General features: G+C 37.2%; 1 protein-coding gene across 6 annotated transcripts in view; it reads right to left on the bottom strand.

The window, feature by feature from the left end:
- Positions 1-17,531, bottom strand: part of TRIP12 (thyroid hormone receptor interactor 12) — a 77,783-nt gene that overhangs the window by 3,033 nt on the left and 57,219 nt on the right. For 4 of the 6 annotated variants that reach the window (XM_058030749.1, XM_058030753.1, XM_058030754.1 and 1 more), the window contains 20 exons: positions 17,074-17,174; positions 16,779-16,953; positions 16,259-16,400; positions 15,223-15,414; positions 14,390-14,541; positions 12,682-12,854; positions 12,166-12,239; positions 11,841-12,040; positions 10,926-11,053; positions 10,490-10,641; positions 9,886-10,028; positions 8,505-8,661; positions 7,882-7,980; positions 7,247-7,361; positions 6,799-6,953; positions 6,138-6,302; positions 4,779-4,943; positions 1,390-1,503; positions 531-625; positions 227-330 (listed from right to left, as the gene is read on the bottom strand). In XM_058030749.1, the coding sequence (XP_057886732.1) occupies positions 227-330; positions 531-625; positions 1,390-1,503; positions 4,779-4,943; positions 6,138-6,302; positions 6,799-6,953; positions 7,247-7,361; positions 7,882-7,980; positions 8,505-8,661; positions 9,886-10,028; positions 10,490-10,641; positions 10,926-11,053; positions 11,841-12,040; positions 12,166-12,239; positions 12,682-12,854; positions 14,390-14,541; positions 15,223-15,414; positions 16,259-16,400; positions 16,779-16,953; positions 17,074-17,174 (2,801 nt within the window). The remainder of the gene's footprint in view (positions 1-226; positions 331-530; positions 626-1,389; positions 1,504-4,778; positions 4,944-6,137; positions 6,303-6,798; positions 6,954-7,246; positions 7,362-7,881; positions 7,981-8,504; positions 8,662-9,885; positions 10,029-10,489; positions 10,642-10,925; positions 11,054-11,840; positions 12,041-12,165; positions 12,240-12,681; positions 12,855-14,389; positions 14,542-15,222; positions 15,415-16,258; positions 16,401-16,778; positions 16,954-17,073; positions 17,175-17,531) is intronic. The other 2 variants (XM_058030752.1, XM_058030755.1) reach the window with 1 other exon arrangement.

Raw genomic sequence — 17,531 nt, 5'->3', positions numbered from 1 at the left:
AATTTAAACCTCGACAGTCAACTGTAGGAAATGTCATGAGATTAACACAAAGGTTATGAGAATTATACCTGACTGCCCAGCTACTTCTGAAATCAGAAATGGGAAAACAGTATGAACCTCTTAAATACCAATGTTAAGGAATTTCTTCCTATACTGAACATCTTATTCAGAAATACATCAATAACAGTGATTTCATGCACAGCAATATGCAATAAGGAAAACCTACCTCCTACAGGCAGTCTGGGGCTGCCTGTCACAAACTGGAGAAACAGTCTCTGCTGCTCACTATCAAAACTACTGAGAATTTCAAAGAGATACTTCACTGCTCGACTGAGGAGAGAAAAGAACCAAGAGAATATTATTTTGTTTATAATTAAAATAACTGCATCAGATTCATATTCAGAACAGTATGAACATTTTCAAATCTATGCCATATAATTCCTTTAGCTTGAATAACAATGTATGAACATTATTTCAAGAAAGTATTTTCTACTCGTTTGAGTTTTTGTTTAACAAGACCAACATATTACCTGTCGTGTGTATAACCGTGATCAGGCCTGCAACATTCCATTAAAGTCTTTGCATCCCAAGTGTCTGTCTTGCTGCCACACAAGAGCTGCTCCAACTGTAAAATTAAACAACAAGGAGTAAGCCTTCCACTCTGCCTTGCAAAGCACCAGGAACACACGAGTACCACAAAGGCTTGGCTAACACATTGTTCCAAAGTGTGCTTTAATGTTTGTTCTTAAAGTCAGAGGTCTGAGTTTGTAAAGGTAAAAAAAACCCTCAAAGTACAGTCTTCAAACAAACTCCCTCACAGAAGAATAAAACATTCTCTCTTCTCGTCCAGAGAACCATAATTGTGATTTAATTCAGTCCACTTAAGAGTGTTGAGAATTTTACAAGGAAATTTATATGGTGGTGGTGGAACTAAAGCAAGACCAACTATCCTTATTCCTTACCCTTTCATCTGAATCTCTTCTTACTGCTGAGGAGCTGACTACTTGTTTTATTGTTCTAACAGAAGATCCAGGTAGTGTCCACAACTAACTATCTACAGCTATTCAGAGGTACTGCAGTACAAAGAATTAGGGTACCCACATTGCACAGAGAAATGAAGTATGATACATAAATTAAAGCACTTCTCAGAAAAGTTGGATACACACATTTAAACAACATGGAGCTGTTCATAATAAAAGCATTAAATAAGTGACTACTGCACAGAGAAATCTTTAAGAGTTAAGTGTGGAATTTCAGGGACACTCAGTTTTACTAACTTGCCCCAGAAATGCAATGTCAGGCCGTCACAAATGCCCTGCACCCTGGTTAAGACTGCCCATACCTGCAGATAAAGGTTATAAAAGCAGCAGCAAAAACACTTTCACCAACCTCCTCAGGATAGAAGTACTGAAGATGACTAAGGGGGAACACCGACTCAAATCCATCTCTGAAGGAGTCAAACTGTCTGGCAACACCTTCATTTAATGCCCAGAATATAACCAACTGCAGGGAAAGGAAAAAAACAACAATGAAAAAAGCCATTTGAACAAAGGAAGCATGCAGTGATCACTACTGTACCAAGAAGTGCAAAAGCCAAACTCCAGCAGCCCAGCCATATGCTCACTGGAGTTCCCACAGGGTGCACATTGATTCATGGAGCTGCTCTACAGCATTGCCTCGTTCTGCCTTAATTCATCATTTACATTACCCTTAACATGAACTTTTGCAGAATTTAAACAACTTACTTGCCTTTGTTTTTAACAAAACAAACAGAACTCAGAATGGCTGGTTAAACTGAACCTATTTAACAGAATAATGTAAAGTAAATCCGAACATTTGTTATCTTTAGAAGCCTTACCTAGGTGTCCTCTCTCTACACCTCTTAAAATGCAGCACCTGAAGTAGAAATCCATAGGGCATCATTTGGCAGTATTATCTTAATTTCCCCCATGGAAATATAGGGGTCCCTATTCTAGTATTAAGTTTAAAAAAAAGCAACTCTATCATGCTTGATATATTAACTAGCTTAATACTATAAGAATACCTAGGAACAAAAGCAGTACCTTCATTTAAAGTTACTGGAATATGGTTAAGAATCACAATGCAAAAGACATTAACACATGAATCTAGGCTTTCTGAGAGTAATTATTCTGTTTTGTTTTGGTTTTATATCTGTAGTTATCCCCTCAACATTGAAGTAACTCCAAAGTGGACAGCACATACTGAAACAACAATCAGTGAGGGAAAGCAAGGTCATATGACACAAACAAGACCAGAGTTCTTTTAAATAAATCTCCTGTAGCCAGTATTTCTCCACAAAATTAAGGTATTTTACAAGGCAGATTGCAGGCCAAGTTCAGATTCTTTTGTCAGTCAAAGTTATTGTTGATTACACTTGCCCTGGATATCCTCAACCCCAGCAGGAAACATGGGCTGGTCATAAAAGATGTCAACACAGAACTACTAGTATAAAACGTGTTAAAAGCTCTGGCCTGTGGTGCTGATTAAAGTCATCCATGGATGCATCTGAACAGGATTAAATCCTGTTGGAGTCCTGAAGCAAGTTTGTCACCCTATCCCAATAACTGAAGAGCTACTGCTTACAGAAAGCTCTCAAGGTACAAAAGCTCATTAGGATGTGCTGGTAAGTTTTCCAATAGAAGAGTCAGGCATTGAATTTCATGTGAGATACACTGCACTACTTCCACAAACCAGTTTTAATACTGAAGAGAAAGGAAGCAAGCACCAGCAGCACAACAGAATAGTCTATGGCTATTCTAACAGCAGAGCTGCTTACCTACAACTGTGATTAGTTTTTATGATCAAGAGCATGTGGCATAATTGAGCTGCACTGTATTCTTGCAGATTCAAAGATAAGATCAAGTTGCTAGGCAAAAATCTACACTACTGAAGCTTTTTGTTCACAAATTAGAACAAGCAAGGTGGCCTCTTTATAATACAGGGGAGAAGAGGGAAAAAAAAGCCAAAAAAAAGATAGAGAATAAAGTCTTTCACTATACTGGTAATTGAAGCAGTTCTACTTTCTGATAAAGGCAGCTCCTGTGGGAACTGTCCTTGGGGGGAAAACAGGGAGGTAGAGGGAAGAGTGACATGATGGCAGAAGAGGCACGAAAAGGAACATTAGGATATTCCAGCTTTATAAACTACTTTTCATGTTAATCCTCAAACAAGATTTTAGTGAAAATGACATGTTCAAGAGCAGGGCAGCTGACTCACAGGATGCTATACAGGCCAGATGAGCAATTAAAAATATTGTTTCTAAAATGCAATTCATCATACTTGTGATGGAGAGCACACTAATTTTCTATCTGAAATATTTTCTATTTCTTTCACATCAAGTCTATAAAGCTATAAATCCTTTAAGAAAATAAAAGTTCCAAAAGTTTTTAGTAGGAGGAGAGAGTTTTCTGTTATCTCCTTTTCCTTTACAAAGACAGAAGCCTGCAGCAGGAAAACTACAGGACATCTGAGCCATGTGTAAGCCTTTCTCAGTGTATCAGATATCTGATACAAGTTACTTAGGGAAGAAAAAAAAAAACAAAACTGCAAACTATGGAAATTAGTCTAGAATGCTTGAATGTAACATTACTCAGTAAACGGAGACTGCAAATTCTGTTTCGAAGAAACTGTGGAAGTTTGTATTGCTCCTCTGTTAGGTCTGCAAAGAGCTTTAAACCCAAATATATTTAATTCTGCAAGCGATTCTTGACTAGTAGAATTTGCTTTTAACAAATAAACACATGAGAAGTGGATGGGTAACAGTATGGAACTATAAGGTAAACAGAAACTGCTCAATATTCACTTGTAAGGATTACTGAACAGCTCTGCAAAATTTCTCAGCTGATAGGCAGGAATTTACATGATCCTTATTGAATTGTTTCTACCAAAACATCAGATGTGTTTCTTATCAGTGCTTCAAAACTTAACAGTCCTCAGAGTGAAACTGGAAGTACCCTAACCCGTCAGGAAATGCACTATTTAGCAACTGGAGTACAGTGATCCTCCCCTCCATCCCACTCACAACTTCATGTGATAATACTGCATTCCTCTTGGCTTTCCTCATCTCTTTTCCAGGCTGTTTTTAACCAATTCCCTTTATCACTTCCTTCAACAGAAACCGCTTCCTACCTCAGCTCAGCAATATCAGCCTTCTGTTTTACTATGTCCCTTTTGCCACAGGAATGAATCAATACACAGGTGTACTGTCAATTTATTCTGGCAATATTTTGTTATCTTTTCCTTATTTATTCTTTTTATGGCTTATGCTTTTCTCACATGTGTTTGGGGTTCTTAAGTTGATTGGTTCAGTTTTCCTTGGGATTTTTGTTGGTTTGGTTTTGGCTTCTTGGACAAAAAACTAATGCTTTATTTTTGACTCACAATGGTTGATGTTTTCATAAGACTGAGACCAAAAAAATTACACTACCAGTAGAGCAGTTCAAAGGCCACCAGATGCTAGATCACTACTGCTAAATAATTTACTAAATCACTATTCCTAAAAAATTCATTATCATAACCACTTACAATGAATCCACTTAAAATACTTTTTCCCCAAAAAGCCGAACTTCTGATGACTTCATTACATATAAACCAGACTTCTTGTACTACACAATTTTCAAGTCAGGTGCAATTAGGTTCTAAAGTCTTACTGTAGTAATAAACTAGTATAGAAAAGTCATAAGTAGGAAATATATGGAAACAAACTACCTGGGAGCAAGAAAAAAGATAATTTTAATCATAAGTTTGCTTTTACATACTCTGAGATACTCCTCTAAATTGTGGATGGTGACCGGTGTATCTTTTCCCCCCTTTTTCAGCTCTATGTTGGGAAACCCAGGGAGTGTGAAGTCCAGCCCTAGATCTTCCACTGAGCAGCCATTCATAGTCAGAGCCTCCAATGCATACTGTAGACTTTCTTTGGTCTAAAAAATTGGAAGTGAAAACCAATGAGAACAATTAATTCAAATAAACTTATCCAAAATTATGACTTCTAAAGTAGCGTCGACTAATCAGACATTTCTGTAGAGCATGACCATTAAAACTGTTGCAGCTGTCCTTGCTCTCCTTCTGGAGTTTTCATACATAACAGTAAACCAAGAGAAACCAGATAAACAAGCTTAATGGACAAACTGGAAAGATCACAGGAGTACACTTTGTTCTAGCAGTTTTAGAATTACTTAACATGCCAGAAGACAAACTAGCTAGAAAATACTACTGCAAGAAAAAGCAATGTGAAATATGCTACGGCTCAGGCTGTTTTTTCCTTAGAATAGTTAATGGCATTTATATTTGGCATGCATACTGACATTTTTCAGCTTTCACCCACCAGGTTTCAGGCTTTTCACATTCTTGGGAAATTAAAAGCCATGACCAAGGAGAGAGAGTGAGACAATGAGGTAAAGAGGAACAAAGACCCACAAACTTGGAGTAGTTACACTAGTAACAAACCAGACAGATGTATTAAGACTATAAATTGGGTTATTACTTCCTGCCATCTATTAACATTGGATGCTAGAAAAACCATGTGTGCCAAAAATCTTTTACCATTAGTGCCAGAGTGCACTGTGGTATTTTCAGCTAAGAGTAAATATCCTTGAAAAATTAATCTATGTCTGAAAGAACCTGTATGCTCATGCATGATGACAGTTCACCTCAGTTCTGAATACAGCTCTTCAGTGGGAAAAAAAATCCTACATAAAAGGATGAAATTTCCTACATGAAATATGAAATTTTGATTAAACCAACTAGTAAAAAAACTTTTGACTCTTCAAGAAGCAAGGATAGATTTTTTCCACCGATATTTGAATTGGTTAGTCTTTTAAAAGTGAACCAAAAAAAGTCAGGCAAACATGTGGCAGTTTGAGAAATTTCTGGGACTGTGTGTTTAATCACACAGATGAATCCCATAATGAATTTCTCATGCTAGACTTTACAAAAAGACTTTCATAATTATTAGCCACTGATCCAATAACATTAAAACTACTCTGTGTGAGAACAAAGTAATTATCAATATTACAATCAGTTTCAAGCCCTATGATACGTGCTGAATTACTGTTATTTCATAAAATCCAAACAAGTAAAGATGCACTCTTCCATTCTTAGGGTTATTTTCCCACCTGAGTTTTATCCTGTTCAAGTCTTTTCTTTTGTCTTACAATATCTTCAAGGTGATATATTGATTTGGCTACTACTGGATCAATACTGAACAAATCATGCGATGTCAAGGAAGTTTCCTGTCGCAGCATCCACTTATAAAAAGGAAGTCCAAGGGGAAGATCCACCTGGAAAGCAAAGCACTGAACTGTTTAGCTTTGAACGGTCTTCCAAAAGTTCTTTTACATCTCTTGACCAGATCTACAATACTATCTCATAGTTGTGGCACACACCAAAGCACCATGTCCTAGAGTGTCTTTGCCTCAGAAATTTACAGTTATAAAACCCAAGTGACTGCCTATTAAAGCTATCAGCAACTGGAGTAACAATGAGCCCAAAACATTCTTGAAAGACTGGAATGATTGCAACACTTAGCAGATAATGGTTTTTCCTTTCTACTCCATGGTCTCAAAAGCCACTGTAAAGATCTTCAACATGTAATTACCCTTTTCCCCCACAAAACTTCACTGCATGCTCATTGCCTCCCTGACCTGCCTCACACTGCCCTTACTTCTGGAGGTGAAAGTAATAAATACCATGTAACTCTTAATGTTTTTATCTCTCAACAGTCAGAACCAGTATTTCTGTGACCCCTTCAGAATAGATTTTGTATTGCATTCTCACCAGTCTGAAGTCCATGATTGCCTTGGCCATTAGTTTTCCCAGAAAGCGGAACTTCATTTTAACTTTTGCAATGTGAGCTGGCTTGGCTGTTCTACCAAAAGGAAGTGCAAAAAGGCCTTGAAGGTTATGAATGTACTTGGTACCTTCCTGGCTTCCTGTTGAGGAAGAAAGAAGGAAAAGAGTTCAGTATTTACTCTACTAGTTTCTTTCAAGATGCAAGTGGCATTCAGATAAGCTTAACCTAAGCTTCTCATAAGAAAAACAAGACAAAAAAAACCCCACCAAACAAAACACACATAAAAACCGCAACAAAACTCACAAAGATCCACACACAATCATCAGGCACATTAGCTGACCACAAACTGAGATGCTCTTGACATAAATGAAGTCAACCTAAAATCAATTCAATATTAATCAATATTTATAGATTAGGTAGTAGAGCAATTACCTTTTGGATTGGCTAAAGTCACTTCTTCTCCCCTCCAAAGGCCCAAGTCTGCTCTCTGTAGTTCCTGAGATACAAGTGCATAGAACTCTAGTGTAGGGCCTAGGCCTGTGCCAACCTTCAGGGGATGGAGGGCGAGGGGAGAGGAGGGGGAAGGAGACAGATAAGTCCATTAGGTTAGTTTGAATATAAAAATTTTACTTAGTCAGAGATATATAATACATTATTTGCTATAAAAAGACTACATGGCAAAAAGTATCTAGGGAACCTAACTACAGCAACATTCACAGCATGACAGACCTGGAAAGGTCACATATCAGAGGAAGTAACAGTGCAGTAAAAGCATTAATCACCTAATGTTCATATAGAGGAAACACACAGAGCTGTTTGCTTAACAGTTAGAAAAAAGATGAGTTCTGCTGAATACAACTGATTATGAAATTTAGATCAGAAAGAACTTCTCCTAGCAACTAAAAATCACAACCAAGTGGATTAGGGATAATTAAAGGATAAAATTCTTCAGCACCAGCAACATGAAAGACAAAGGGTCTGACCAAGCCATTTTAAGAAAGTTGTAGCTATTTTGTATTAATCTTCAGTAAAAAGGGGATAAATTAGACTGCAGTGATATTACTTACTTCATTCTCATACTGGATTTCCAACATGGCTCTTGAACTGCCTAGATCCTGCATCACAGATTCTGCCTGTTTCAACAGCTCATCTCTGTTCACAGTGCGCTACAAATAAGAGAAGTTTTAATTTCATTATGGCCTTGAGTTCCAGCTCCCAAGGCAGTTACAACAGGTAAAAATCAGTTATGCACATTTTTCCACTCCATGCCAATAAGTCCCAGCTTACTTTTATCATGTTATGACAGGTGATTTACCCTCCCCAAATACAAGGACAGTATTTTTGTTTATTAAGGGTTTAAATCTCATTACTTGAATTCTTCTGAGAATCAGGCAAAACAGAGGTCTACAAGCAAGTGTGTGTAAGTATCACTAATGCTGTCTGAAACTCTGTGTTCACTGCGGGAATTTAGTTTCAGGAATTTTGTCAGGGTGCCTCTCCCGCCCTCATGCGGCCGGCACGGAGAAGACACGGCGCCCTCTGCTGGGGGACTGCAGAACAAACCCACCTCCCCTTCCCTACAGCACCAAAACATCAACTTCTACAAATAAGCCTTGCTCCCAATGATATTCTTATAGACAACACGAAAATAAATAGATCCTTCATTCCATTTTAAATAAGATGTACTTACTTTTTTCCTGTCCAGTCTTGGTGCCACTCTGCTATCCTGAGAATCTGACTGATTGATTTCTGGGTTAGTGTCCAGCAGCCTTTGCATGGCTCGATCACGATCAAAGGCCGTCACATAAAACAGCATTTGGCGGGTATCAAATGGAAAGAAAAATGGGCTGTGAAGAGCATTAGATTAGTCAGCTGTGCTCCAAGCAGCATCTCAGACTAGCATTTGGTTTAAAACACAACAAATCTAGTATGTCCAAAATGAGTGTTCTATTATACTCTCTGGTGAAAGCAGCCTCCAAAACACACTTTCGTTTTGTAGAAGTTTTGAGAAAAGCAATATATGAAGGAGACAAAAAATTCGAGAAACTTTTGACTCCTCTTGAAAAGTAACTCAAAATACTTGAATGCCTTGACTCTGCAAAGTTTACATCAGAAAATAAAATTCCTTGTTCACTACTGCTCTACAATTAACAAATCCAACAGATCAAAGACTTAAGCTCAAGCTCCCATATTTGGCAGCAGAAAGACATGAGAACCTGCCTAGAACAGCACCACTATTCTACCTTCCACCATTTGCAAAAAATATTCTAAATAATCTGTGAAAGACAACCAGAGAAACTTCTTGTTTCAATTTATCACTTCCACTATTTTCAAAGGCATGTGTATGTTAATAGTTTGGTCCTCCATTGGCATTAAGTGGAAAGGCAGTTTTATTGAACAAATAATGCTACAGATATTTAAGAATATACCTTCATGCTCATCATCTTATCTGGAACATTTATGAAGCAAGTTAGAGATCTTATTTTTTAAATGAAAAGCCAGAGTTTCTCTGAGTATGTATTTCCACAGTCATCAACAATACTGCTGCAATTAACAGGCTTGAAAAACCCAAGAATACTAACTCTAATTTCTCATTCTTTCAAGTGCAAGAACTTTACAGCTTGTACTCTGTATCAAGATACTACAATGTACTATGTATATAGCTTCATAAAAATTATTTTTACTCTTTTATCAGTATTGTTTATAAATGTATCTTCCTTTGTATCATACTGAATGTGCAAAGATAAATACAGTGATATGGTAAGAATGCTATTAAGCAATGTAACAGGAGAAAAAATATCACCTGAATAATCAAAATTTCATTGGAAAACCTTCAGATTGCTCAGCAATTCCTGTAAGAAGTGGTCCAAACTCTGCACATAGTCTACCTCCCAGAATATGATTTAAACTATGCAATATAGGTGCAAACATCCACGCCACTATGTAACTTGGCAACACTTCTGTGACTGCATTTTGCACTCTCAAGTCCTGTAAGGATGATGCACCGTGCTGCCCAGGCAAGGCTCCTACTTAACTGGAATTAGAGACACCACACAACAAATCACTCATACCATGTTTTTCCAAGTTCTGTCAGCCAAGTCGGGATGTTTCCTGTCATAATTACCAAAGGATCCTGAAGCTGCCTGTTTGCTTTTGCTGTCAGTTTACTGTTGATAAACTCTGAGGTTGGAATTATCTCCTTGCAGACTGCATTCTGTGTTAAATAAAAGCAATGTATTTCTAGTCAGAGAAATGCTGAAAGAAACAGCAAGTCTTCGTTAAAAAAGATTTTTAATGCTTCTAATTTGCTTAGCATGGAAAGTAAAAAAAGCTTTCACTGCCATTTTGTTCATCCAGAGTTTCAGACATGAAAGGAGGACTCAGTATGTTTACTACCAATCCCCTTTTCAGGAACAGCGTTTGTCCTTGAACTTAAAGTAAGGACAAAGCACGGATATTGTGTTCAAAACAGTAAAAAGAAAATATGACTGTCATTAAGAATTTACAGCCTTCATCTTCTCAGAAGTTAGACAAACATGTAGTGGAAGATGACAGTATTTGCATTATTCTGCCTTCCTGAGGAGCAGTGGAGAGGGGGGAAAGGTTATTTAAAATGTTACAGATAGTTCTGTCCTGAATCAAGTACCAAAGTGATCTAAAAAGTGCTCTACTCACATCATACAAGTAATACCAGTATCGGCTGATAGCATGTAAAACTCTCAAAAGAAGAATAACATCTAATGAGGGGTCTTCAAATGTTATATTTTCAGGTGGAGTAGATATGAGGTAAATTTCCAGTGGATTTAACACCGAAGGGCACACACCATCTAGCATGGAAAAAAAACATCTTAGCAAAATAATTCAATTAGAATTTTTCCCAAGATTTAATTATTAGGAGCCTAGGCAGTATTAGTCATGGCATTCACTTAACTGCAACAATTCAGTTAAACAACTCAATAAATATCTTAGTTTTAATATACAGCTAAACACATATGCTTACTATTTTTATACTATGTCTGTTTTAAAAGAAACACTATAGTGGCAGTAAACATTGTGAAAGTTCTGAGAGGACTGACAGGAAATCTAACCTATAGCAAGTCACCACACTCACCATGCCACAATTCATCATGTTTTTTAGAATTCCTAGGGGAGGTTTTTGTGGGAGCAGTTTGTGCTCTTCCTCTTTTACCCCCAACACAGTCCTTATTACCATCTTCATCCTCTCGCACAGGTTTGTACCTAAAAAGCAAACAAAAGTTAAAAATATGTTTTGAAATGCTAAATTACAGGGAAACAAAAGCACTTTTAAAGGTGCTAGTTCTCAGCTTTCCAGAACTTTCTTTGAATGACAGTTAAAAGCAGAAAGACAAGAACGCTGTACTGAGATATGATCCAGCCTCTGAAGCAAAATATTTCACAGGGGAGAAAAAACAGGGACCCTTCAGCTCTATGAACTGCAAGGAGAGAAGGGGAATGTATCAACAAAACCCCAAAGTGACTGAGGTTAGAGAGTTACAGTTAGGTTAGGTTTTGGCATTTTTTGGTTGCTGTTTTATGGGTTTTTATTTGCTTTTTTCTTTTGCACATTTAAATGTTAAAAAGAATATTAATATCTTCAGCACAGTCACATGTCAATGTTTCTTGCAAAGTATGGCCACAGAATACATTCATTTTCACAGCAATCAACTGGGAAAATTAGTATGAAGTCAACCATTAGTTGCACACTGCACATTCTCTGCTGTTTGTTGTTAGTTATCTAACACTAAGAATGGTTCCACCCCATCTAGCAGGTATCATTTAGAATTCCCCATTTCTTGTTCACCAGCTTTACTCAGGAGCTAGAAAGAATATCAGGAGCTATCAATGAATTCTTCCTAAGTTTTAACTATCTCAAGCACATCAGGAAATGCAAAGCTCCACATTTTTCAAAGAGATAAAAAAGACGACAGCTATATTCCAAATTTCTTGATGTATATACATTTATTAAACTGGAGAAGTTATTCCTGGGTTTCTCTAGGCAACTTACCAAATGGTGTGTGTTTTTGTCCAAATCCCAGCTCTCCCCAGTGGGTTACTTTCATCATCTGTAGACTCCCTCTCTTCCTCAGCTTGCAAACTGTACTGCCTGACTGCCTGGTACACAGTCATATTGTATGGCAGCAAGTGATCTCCAATGTAAAACTGCAATCTATGTCTCACATTCCCTGAATTTAAGAATTGAGCAGCCTGAACAAAAAATAAAAATAAAAAAACAACCGCCATACAAGTGAGGAAACTTGTTGCATAGCTTTTCTTTAAGGCCCTCCTCACCCTCTCTGCACCCTCCCCATACTCCCAGAGCAAAAGCTTACCAAAGATTCATCTATTTCTTCATCTGACCCATCATCATCACTATCTTCATCATCTTCTCTAACTCTTCCATAGCCTGAGGCAAGAGAGAAGACATCCTCATTTGCTGTTATTCATGAAAAAGGTAACAATGCTTTGGTACTCTGTCTGTTACAACTACTAAAACTTTTAAAACAGTTCCAAAATATATCAGTTAAAAACAGTAAGATTCACAACTGTTAAAACAAACTTCAGTAGCAACACCTGGCATGAAAACTGACAAGCTACAGCCAGTGTGACAGTAAAGCAGTAATACTTTTGTTAGTATTTTGACTGAACTGTTTACCACAGGAAACAGTCTGTCCCAGAAAAGGAAGATTCTCTACAGCTTTAATCTCCTCCCTTGTGAGCAAGGTTATCTTTATAGGTACCTTCCATTTGTCTTCAGCACAATCCTCAGAGGTTTTTACAGACTCTACACTGACACCAGAAACTATTCCAAAAAGGAAAATGCAAGTGACTGTGTAATAAATAAATACCTCTAACTACAAGGTATCTTTCAATGGCTTGTACCAAAGCCAGAGGATCAATCTTCACAGGTCCACCTTTCCACTGTTTCACATTAGCACAGTCTGGATGTCTTTGCAGTTGGCATTTTAATTGATGTGTATTGAAGAATTTTAAAGCTTGGGATCCTCTGTTAAGAGAAAAACTCAAAATAATTTGTGAAAAAAGTTGCTACACAAAGAATCTAATAACCACAATTGCATTAAAAATGCAATAAAATAGGCTTACACATGCATTTACAATTTTACTTGTTCAGAGTATTATTTGTCAGACTGCTTCTCTAAAAATAAATTAAGATGGTTTGGATAAAACATTTTCTTCTACAAGAACACCAGAATCCAAGTTGGACAAAATCTGGAAGAGAGGTTCTATGAATTAAGAGAAAGCCCAGCCTGAGGTCTGATTACAAGATGGCCTACACTGACCATCTTTGAAATCTGAAGCAGTTCAGTGGTCAGCTGATGGCACAGATTTAGAGCTGTGCTTATGCACATTGCAACAAGGATCAGAAACAGGCATGGAAAATGCATTCATTTAAGTAGATTTTTTTCTATAAGGACCCAAAGAGAAAACCTGAAAGTTCCTCTGTTTTTTCCCTTGCCAAGAATAGTTTATATATACATTCCACCTCACCAAACTACCAATACTCAAGCTAGCTGGTTTATACAACAAGCCTCTTATCTTGGGCTGCTTCTATTTCCAGGTGCTAGCAAAAGACTACCAAAACTTAATGCTTCAAAATCCTCACTGACATAATCCACAGTAAAACTTGCAGTCAAACAATGCGACAGCCCTCTGGCTTCTTGTGTTTCATTTTCTATCAAAAAGAAGAGCAGGATTTTGCTTCTATGATTAACAGCTTTATAATTTTGGTTGCTATCCCACTTTTTACCAAAATAATATACATAAGGAGGCATTCTGAGATTACAGAGCACATACTATTTGCAAAAGCCAGTATCGAGACACTAATTTCTTCTAATAAGAAATCTGTGTATTGCATTAATTCCCACTGATTTTAAGTTTCACAAAAAAAGTACTGAATTTTAATGCTAGATTAATGCTATAGTGTGAGGTATAGAAAAGAAATTGTAGAAACAGGTCTTTATTCACTCAGATTTGTTACTTAAAACACAACTACTAAGCTGGATTCCAAATTTATTCTGTATCTTAAGACTCAGGGTAGGGCTATAGCTATTTTAAACTCTATTCACAGCCAAGACTTATCACTTAATCCACTACCATCCTAGAGAACAGAACCTAGATGAATCATGAAGTTGAGCACTGTAATACACTCTCTGCAGTTTAATTACTCTGCTGAAAAGCATCAGTGTCCAAGCAATAGATTGTTTCTTTCCAGCATTTGTTACTTGGGGACAAGGAAGACATTTGGATATTTAAAGGGTAAATTTAGAGATTGCATTTAAACTTTATCTCTCACCCCCAATTTAAGTGAGACAAGTTTCAAGATGGTAAGCAAACATTTAGAAAGATATTCCATCTTCCACTGACTAAAAAAAACCCAACTGTGTCATTGCTTCTGTCTTTAACAGGGTCAGAAGTTTCCACTACCTCCTCTTGTAATTGTACATCTACTTGTACTCGTCCTTTTAGTGTTGCTTGAAACAAGTTTTCGAAAACCAAAGCTTCCAATAAAACTGTTACCTGAGCATTAATCCTTACCTGCTCCCTGTTCCATTTCCACTAGGGAAGTCATGCACTTTCACAGGAAACTGTTCCATCTGACTGAGGCAGTTGTTCATTTTATGGACTAATGCCAACAAAGGTGCGTTTTCTAATGGCTCTAATCTTCCAAGGGGCTCTTCTCCAGGAAGCTGAAATACAGTCCAGTCTTTAGTTACCTGCTTGAATTAAAACATCCTAAACAGTTTATACCATTAATTAAGAATCCTTGCTCTCACTAAAAGTAGCAGCAGTATCAGGATGAGTAAATGACACAAGTTTATCAAAGACCTGTTTCAAAGAATGTAGTTTTCTCTCCTGGTTTCAACTGAATAGCGCAACAGATTTTAAGTATTCACCCTTAACCATGAAAAACAAGCTTTTTAGAAGTTTTAATTATCTGCTTTTCTCTCTTCCACTTCAAATTTCTTCCTTTAAAAACAGAACACTAGTATCTTGCAGTATTTAGTATCTTGCAGTATTTAGTCCTAAGTGACAACATTACTATCCAAATGCTTTGCATATCAACTTCTTAGAAGACAGAAACAACTTTTAAGTTGTTTAAGACTCAGACAATTGGCCATTTTGGCATTTTTTCCACTGCTGCGTAGAACTTTCTGTAATTACAGGTTGTTCAAAAAGTTCATCACCTACAAAGACAGTGAACAATGTGAAAGTTATAGTGTTATACAACTTATACATAAAAAAACCATTCTTTCTGTATTCCACCTTTAAGGTAAGGTCCACACAAGACCTCTCAGATGGTTTTTTGAGAAAGAAAATCTGAGAGAAAGACAACTAAGAATGCCAAAAAAATAAACAAGAAAACTTACTGGAGAAGAAAAAAATACATGAAGAAATCTTTTCAATCTGATATCCCTGCTAACACCATCTTTTTCACTTTTAGATGTCAAATAGAGCAGCAGTTGTTTAACAAACCCACTATGCTGGATTTCAAATGAGGAGACGTCAGATTCCGAGACAATGCTACGGATTTCTACAAGGCACTCTGTTCCACCATCCACCTGGAAAATATGAAGAGTGTTTTACTACCCAGGTATTACAGGCTTAAGAAATGCTAGCTTTCTTTTCACTGCATGGAACAGCTCTAAAGGGTGGGGGGAAAAAAGGAAAGTCTGGAATGTACAGTAACTCAATACAAGCAGCAATGCAGGGCAAATAATCTGAGGATAAGCACGTCTCTGTTCAAGGGGAGACATAACTGGCAACATCTACATTTTCTCTACTTTAAGAGAAATACAAGGTCCCACTTCCATCTTATGCAAGGTAAAGATAAGCTCCAAAAAGGGATGCTTTCTGTTTGGGGGAAAAAAGCCACTAACAGAAGCCTAACAACTCAGACTGCTGCATGTTTTACACGACATTTATGTGGGAGAGAGGAGGTGGGAAAGTTTCATATTTTAACGATTGCTCAGATCAAAGTACAGAACACAGTTCAGCTCTTGTGCTGTTTAGAAGTTACATGTTTGGACCACCTATCAAGGACCACAACTGTCTGAAAAGTAAGGCTGAAGTTCTTGACATGCAACCACATTTACCTCAATCTGTATTTCTCCTATAATTTTAACAAAATGCTGCCTCCTTCTCCTCTTCCCCCCAGTCTCAAAGTTCATACTATAACCAGTATTGTTCTTTAAGAATAAAGTTAATCCCTGACACATAACTGCAGAACTTTTGAATGTGAAACGCTATGCAAATGACACATTGCTAGGATGGGTCTTTTATCATAAAGTGGTGTGTGTCAGAGCATACACACTCATTCTAAAAAATTACTCCAAGTCATAATGACTCATAAGTCAAGGCAAGAAATTGCTGCCCCCCATTCTAAGTAAGTTTGCCACTTCTAACCTGGAGGTTGAGTTGTTCAGTTGCAGTGCAAAGTCTCTGTAATACATTTAGTGCAGGATTGCTTCCATCCATGTTTTCAGAACTAAAGTAATGTTCTACAAATTTATGGGCTTGCTCCTTGATCCAGCCCTTAATTTTTTCTCTGTAAAGAAGCACACAAAAGGCATTTAGCCACACTTAGCATTTGCATACATCAATATTACAAGTAAATACAGCCTGAGTATAATTTTCTCCATGTTAAACAGCAGTCACAGAAAACCCTTGCTTTCACTCCAACATCATGAAGTACTTTTCTCTACAGATCACTTCTTGCATTGTTTTTCTCAGTTCTCCAATTTTTCCCTACCATGCAACTTTAAACTATTCAGATGTTATTCTCTCTACCTTAATTTCTTGATTCTTTTCCCAGAAATTTTTTAACTGTGGTTAAGCTCCAACTTCTTTGTAGGTGCTACCCTAATCACACGATCATAGTCAACATCATGTTACAAGTACTGTGATATTTTTTGTGTGTGTGTACCTGTTATTGGAAATGGTATCCTTGGAAGCAGCCCTTGCAAGACCACTTACTCCTGCTGTTCGTGCTGGTTCAATATTATTACTGTTGGACTGTGTGCTTAATCTTCCCCATGTTTTAGGATTCAAACTTGCCAAGAAAGATGATTTAGGAGACTGTGTAGTTGTAGGGCTTTTAGCTAGAGGAAGTAAACACAAAACTTAAGAGAATCAAGAGGTTTATCACAGCTAACTCTTTCTGCAGTTTATAAGCTTACTTTAAAAGGAGATAAGAGTATCATATGTTCAGAATTATTTACCTTGATTGTCTACTTTGTCATCATCTCTTGGAGGGGAGTATTTTGGTCTCCTTGGCCCTCGTTTTGGCAGTCTTTTTCTCTTTAGAACATCACTCAGTCGTCTGCCCAAATTTAAAAATAAAGTTACTTATTTCCACTCACAAACACATACACGTGCACACACCCCTCTCTCAGTTTAAGATGCATCTGCCAACTACTTCCTTGAGAGGTAAAGAACAGGTTCCATCCCATAACAAGGATATTCACTAACTCCATCCGGGGTAAGAGAGTTTGGCTGGCTGTGATCTCTCTATTATGAGCCGCCAAATACAGTCAGAAGTGACACTAAATGGCGTTTTTTCATGATTTTCATGCTTTAATTTGTATAGCCATTTGTCCATTCATTTGAATACACTTAAAATGAAAAAAAAATTCCACAAATCTCTACCGAATAAAGACCAACCAACATTGGATATTTG

Source organism: Melospiza georgiana, chromosome 10, assembly GCF_028018845.1.
Source record: "Melospiza georgiana isolate bMelGeo1 chromosome 10, bMelGeo1.pri, whole genome shotgun sequence".
Classification (NCBI taxonomy): domain Eukaryota; kingdom Metazoa; phylum Chordata; class Aves; order Passeriformes; family Passerellidae; genus Melospiza; species Melospiza georgiana.
This window is presented reverse-complemented; position numbering and strand designations above follow the sequence as displayed.